General features: G+C 39.0%; 1 protein-coding gene across 1 annotated transcript; it reads left to right on the top strand.

Moving 5' to 3' along the window:
* Positions 1-5,126: 5,126 nt before the first annotated feature.
* LOC18444322 (uncharacterized) lies at positions 5,127-6,164 on the top strand. The gene has a single exon (XM_006854497.4). It carries the CDS (start codon positions 5,375-5,377, stop codon positions 5,927-5,929), a length of 555 nt encoding a protein of 184 aa, XP_006854559.1. The 5' UTR covers positions 5,127-5,374; the 3' UTR covers positions 5,930-6,164.
* Positions 6,165-6,401: the final 237 nt, after the last annotated feature.

Raw genomic sequence — 6,401 nt, 5'->3', positions numbered from 1 at the left:
ACCATTTAGCCTTACGCATAAGGAACAACCATGGAGGGTTTGCAAGGTTAGCCCTTATTGAGTTTGGAGAGATGGCCTTGTTGGCTTTAGCCGGGGGGTGGCCAATCTCTTATGTATGGTTGGCGGCTTGTAAGGGCAAGAGCCAAATCCTCGATATTATCACTACACGTCATGTACACATGATAGACAAATCTATAGGAAGCAACATGGGAGGGTAGTGCATGTAGATGTGCTAAAGGGAGGATCCTTTGAAATATCGCATTAATACACTCATGTCCATATGGGACATGACTTGTCTTTGAGGTGGATCTTAGACTCCACACACTTGTCTCGTGTTCCCACTATTTATTGGCTAGTTTTGATGATCTAATCATGACCTCCTGCATGGACCGTGGGTCATGGGTTGGAATTGTTCTTAAGATTAGAATTCTAAGCCTAATTGAATTAGTAGAGATAGTGCCAAGGAATTCTATAGGATAATGGTTCTATATCCACCCTCCATCGTAATGATTAGTTTAGGGAATGGACGATTAGATGAAAATCCTCTATTTATCTCACAGCTTAGCTCAAATTAACAATCCATATTACTATTTTGAGAAGGTAAACCCTACCCAAAACAACTATAAATAGAATTCACGTTAAGAGAACTCTACACCTTAGCCTAGCCCCTTTTCTCTTTTTTTTGACCAATAGCAAAACTTATTCTTAATAGAAGTGTCTATCCACATGAAATTACATCGGCAAAAACAATAAGAGAGGACAAGGAGGCACCCCCTTTCACAAGGGAATCAGCTAAAAAGTTTGCTTCCCTAAAAACATGCTGAAAAGAAATAGAAAGCCCCATCACCCGGTCAAGTATTTGGAGCCACAGAGATTTAATTTTTCAAGGAATCCTTATCTCCTTTTTGCACCATTTGATGGCATTCAACAAATCACCTTCAATGATGTATACTCTATCCCTAAAGTTAGCTCCAATAAGTTTTAAACCTTGAAAAAATGTAGTCATCTCAGCAAAATTAATCGTGGCCTCATCAATCGAATCTGCATATGTGAGTAGAATAAAACCATTGGAGTCATGAATCACACCCCACCGTCCTCACCCCCCCTCCCCCTCCCCCTCCTCCTCCTCCTCCCCCTCCCCTTAATCGTGTCCTCATCAATCGAACATGCATAAGTGAGTAGAATAAGACCATTGGAGTCATGAATCACACCCCACCCTCCTACTACCCCCCCCCCCCCCCCCCCCCCCCCCCCCCCCATGCCTGCCATCTCTGGACTACCCAGTGAACTGCCATCAAAGTTTAACTTGAGTGCACCTAGAGGAGGTGGTTGCCCAACACTCATTGGCCAATTCCTAACTGAACCCAAAGAGATTATATTGTGAAGCTGAGTCAAAACATCCACCTCCAAAATGCCCCACCTTCCTTCGTTGCAGCTAGCCAACACCAGAAGGAGTGCTTGATTTTGAGAAGTATCCTCTCAAAGGGGAGGCAATTCCCTTCAAAAGCACTATTATTTCGCTCCAACCAAATTTCCCACATAATAGTTCCTCGGGCAATCTTCCATATAACTTTTTCAGTCTTTGGTAGACTTGGCAATGCCAGGTTTGTAACATTCCCAAAAAAAAATTGAGGCACTGACATGCAAATACCCAACACTAAGAAAAACCAATGCCATATCTTGGTAGCAAATTAGCAATGAAGAAAGCGATGAGCCTCTGTTTCAAAATCTTTCTTATACATCAAGCATATGTTTGGTAGATGTTATAGGGTATTTTTTACTAACTTAGCTCCCAGCACGAATAAAAAAGGAGCCAGTCGCGACCTGGTCCTGCCAATGCTAACAATGCTTCCGGACGACAAAAGCACAAATCAAATAAAGCAGTTATTTGGAAAGGTGGCAGAATGAACCAAAAATTTGTAATATGGTGGCTTGAGGTGTTTTAAAGATCCTCCCAAAATTTCAGCCCAATCCGACAAATTTAAGACCTATAAAGATGAAATATGGTTCTAGACTCTCTATGCCCAACTTACCTAAAATGGATAGGTTGTACACTATTTGGGTAAGACTGCAAGGAACCTGCTACTTTTGTGCTCGAGATTGATTTTTGAATGGCCCTATCTCCTTCATCCCGATCACAATCGAGCCCAAATTTCAGGACAAGGTTCATCTCGGCGACACCTACATTTTGATATAAAATTTTCCTTGAAATGATGAGCGAATGAAGAGAATTCTTAAAGAGAAGTTTGGCTCGAAATTGAATGGTTTGAAAAGAGAATATGGTGATTGATCAAGTGGGTATATTTTGAGATCCTGACATCGGACCGTCATGAAAATGGATGTGTTGCGATCGTGGGATGAAGACGAACAATATGAGGTAAAATTCAAGCGGGATGAAAGGTCGGATTGAGCACAATTTGAAGATAAAAATGACACTTTTTTTGGTCGCCGGAATCCCATTTTCCGACGACTTTCCAAATTGAGAACAAGTTCAAATGACCATCAATTTTGATGATTTTTTTTTCACAAAATGACCGTGATGCGATCCTATCCAAGTTGTGATGAAGAAATTTGTTGTCAAAAAGTACGATTTAGTGTCAAAATGGATTTCAAAACGATCGTGATAAATTGAATATCATTTCTACGACAATGGATCATCAATTGAAAAGCCCCCGAAATGCCCCTGGATGGTACCCATGACTTAGGCCTTCTTCAAAGGGGGTCAATTGGTCATTTCTTGCATTGTGGGAGGGTTATTTTGGTCATTTTTACCTAATAGGAAATTACATTTTAATTCAAGAAAAATGGATGCCTATAAAGACTTCAATTTTTTGTTTTGTTATTTAAGAGAGAGAAATTTTTTAGAGCGAGAAATACCTTTTAGAGTTACAAGCTCATCATCTCACTTAGCCCACAAAAACCAAATGAAAAAGAAAAAAAAGAGGGAGTTGGGACATGCCGGTCCAGTCCGGCACTGGCCCTAGCACAGACCAGGGCTTACTTTTTGAGGGTCGGGCCAACTAGGCTGGGCCGGGCTGTATGGCCCATTTCCAAGCCTACGTACTAACAAAGGGTGGGCAAGTTTTGAGCCTTCAATGGATGTAAGTGATTCTCCTTTTGTCAAGGAAGAAAACCAATGATTTAAAAATTGGTGGCCCGATCCCGAATCGTACAATCCAGATCGAGAATCGCCCATGACCATCCTGGATCTAGTAAAAAATTAAGATTCGATCGATTCAGAATAGTAGACTCACCGATGTTTTCACGCAATCACTAATTCCGACGATTCTTCACCGAGTCAAGCGAAAAACAAGATGAACAGTTTTTTCTTGAATTATTTTAAAAAAAAAATTGAGACAAAAATTACCGATTCTGCCGATTCTTCCGATCCGAGCTACCAATTCTCCCACTCCAACACAGGTATGAGTGTGACCGATTCAATCATAGATCCTTTTTTTTAAAACCTTGAAGACAACAAAAGGACCATTGTTCATCCAAACAGCATCCTAAGTTGAGTGCATTCATTTTTTAACTAGTGCTGCAAAATTCCTCTAACTAAACTACCAAACTCATTTAGTTCTTCTCAAATCTCAACTATATGTTGTGCTTTTTAGGTGGGAGGAGGAATACCTCTCTTGACATGTTGGTGGTTTGAAAGCTACTAAGGCGCTTTGAAAGTTACAAAGGCTTGTCGACACTTGATGTTGGACAATACGATAGGTCTATGCAATGAAGCTTCCATGTTTTTACATTGAGAAAATGGGAGAAGAAAGTTGTTGTATCATTGGCACGAAATGGGGGAGACTAAGAGAGGGGTGGTCGTTAGATAGCTATGATTCTTTCCATTAATTTCAATTATATATTAGGAAAAAAATACAAAGAGATCTTTTATTTTTAATATAAGGAGTTCACAATCACTCTTCTCCATCATATTTCAAATCAGGTGGTTGGGAGGGTGTCATTTACTAAAGTTAAAGTTCCAACAAAAAAATAAAGAGTAATGATCCTATAGGACCCTCCCCCACCTATATGTGTAGGACTCCAAAAGATCACCATTAAATTTGGCACGGATCCCTAGAGAGATTATCACATGTGTGTAAGACTTAACTTTTTTAGAGATCCATGCTAAATTTAACAGTGATCCTTTGGTATCCTACACACATAGATGGGAAAGGGTTCTGTATGATCATTTTTCAAAAATAAATTATCAAACTTTATGGCATAACCTATGCCATCCAATGTGATGTAATGGCTAGTAGCAATTGTGACTTTCATATGACAAAGATAAACGGTTTTTACAATAAATTATTTGATAACATACCTAACAAATATTTACTGAAAACTAGTTGATTAACCCAAATAGAAGTAGGAATTCTTAGAAATAATCCATGAATTAATTAGCTTCCAAGCAAGAGAAAATAGAAACTCCAGTTTGGAATCTATAATTTTCAAAATTATCTATTTTAAAAATTTATAGATTTCAATTTCCATACAACATCTTTGGGAATCCAAATTTTGGGATATAACTCCATAACCTCAAAAAAAATAGAAAAAGATACATGAGACCAAGATGTAATTACTTCAAACTAGCCTACGAAAGAAGTGAATTCCTATGCATTTACATGGGTTTGGGAATAATAACTCCCTTATATGCGAACATAAACCATCCAATTTTCGGATGACAAGACCTAACTATCTATGAACTCAGAACCCAAAAAGTTTTGGCTCAATTACATAGTAAAGCTGAATGACAAATTCTATAGGGTACTTGTGAGACCAACTTTACTCAATGAGAAAAGTTGGGAGGTCAAAAAACATGATACCAATAAAATGAGTGTATAAATCTTAAAAGTTGTGAATCTTGTAACAAATTTTCTTTGACTATCTATTTTTACGACTTTTATGGTTTTTTAAATCTATTGGATTTGTATCATTTTTTAAATTTCAAATTTCATGACTAGACACTAAAATAAATATTCAAACCATCATAAAGTTTCCCACACCAACACTATATATCTAGACAAAATTTAGATGGCCACATTTAAGAAGATGCCTTATACAAGCAATATCCTTTAAATTGGATTCCAAAATATTATATAAAATAATTTTCTAAAGTACCTATTTAGTTTTGAGTAATTTTACATTATGCTACTCAAGTTAGGGTACCCTACACACTGTTCTAGGTAATAGGGTGGCATTATCAATTCTCGGCAAAACATTGCCTCGACCCTGAGTGTCCCAAAACCTTATCCCAAGTTTAAACAACCCACTGTATAATGTGTACTCACTTCAAGCATTAAAACCAGTAAGGAAGAAGAAGCATCATAAGCCCTAATCCATTTCAAAACATCATAACCTTCAAAACCAGATTTCAATGGCGGATCTAGACCAGATGGACAACTCCAATCGTTTCGCACCTATATCCAAAGAAACAGCACTTCAAGCCCTAAACACCATTATCCAGCTCCACTTCGAGAAAACCCTAGAAAAGAAACGCGCAGTCGACCTCCAAAAGAAGCAGCTATTCCAGTTCTTTCTCCTCTTCTTTGTCTTTCTAGCCCTAGCTTTCGCCTCGTCGGCTCTCTCTCCTCGCCTTCAATGCCGCCATTGTTGGGCACCTATCGGTCTGGTATCTCTCGCTCACCTCATCTTCTATGCAGCCATGGCTCAAACCCTAAGGTGCATCAATGGATTCAAATATCAGAGAAGGTGCCACAAACTGACCCTAGGGTTAGCTACTGAGAAGCTAAGGCAGATTAGAAGTGGAAATGCGGCTGCAACAGAGGAAGAGGAGCTCGAGATCCATTACCAGGAGCCACCTGCATCTTATTTTGGAAAGTTTAAAAGGAACTGGGCCATGTATTTTGGATTCCTGGTTCTCACATTTGGGTTCACGGTCTCTTCCATTGTTGCTCTTCTGTGTTTTTGAAGGATTGGGGTTTCTGTGATCCCTAGAGTTTAGGGTTTTCTTCCATTGTTTCTGAATTCATGGGCTCTTTGGTGTGGCCATGGGTTTTCAAATTAGTGGTTTTTTGAATTCATGGCTTTAGTGACTCTCGATTTCGTGGTTATGAATGGTTGGTTGTATGTGAATGTGGCTTCTATGTATTTTTTTGAAGGCTCAAACCTTTCCTCTGCAACTATGTTTTGTCCCGTTTTGTTTACTGTTTCATGGATCCGGTGTGGCTTCTTTGAACACTCTCTCTCTCTCTCTAGTTGAGTTTCTAATTGTTCGATTTTGAAAATTTTGAATACTTCCCTCTCTTCTAATCTTTTCTCTTTCATGGCAAGAGATGAACCCTGGGCCGCCCGTTCCATGGACCCGGCCGTTGTCCGCTACTGCCAGCAAAGTCCTGTAGGCCCAGGCTCAACAAAAAAAAAAATTAAAAAATAAAAGTAAA

The sequence above is a fragment of the Amborella trichopoda genome, chromosome 11 (assembly GCF_054954075.1).
Source record: "Amborella trichopoda isolate Santa Cruz 75 chromosome 11, AtrichopodaSantaCruz75HAP2 v2.0, whole genome shotgun sequence".
NCBI classification, from domain to species: Eukaryota; Viridiplantae; Streptophyta; class Magnoliopsida; order Amborellales; family Amborellaceae; genus Amborella; species Amborella trichopoda.
Note: the sequence above shows the minus strand (reverse complement) of the source record. Positions and strands in the feature narration are given on the sequence as shown.

Bases quoted from the DNA above. Each gene is read 5' to 3' on its own strand.
- LOC18444322 (XM_006854497.4), top strand. From the start codon at position 5,375: ATGGCGGATCTAGACCAGATGGACAACTCCAATCGTTTCGCACCTATA.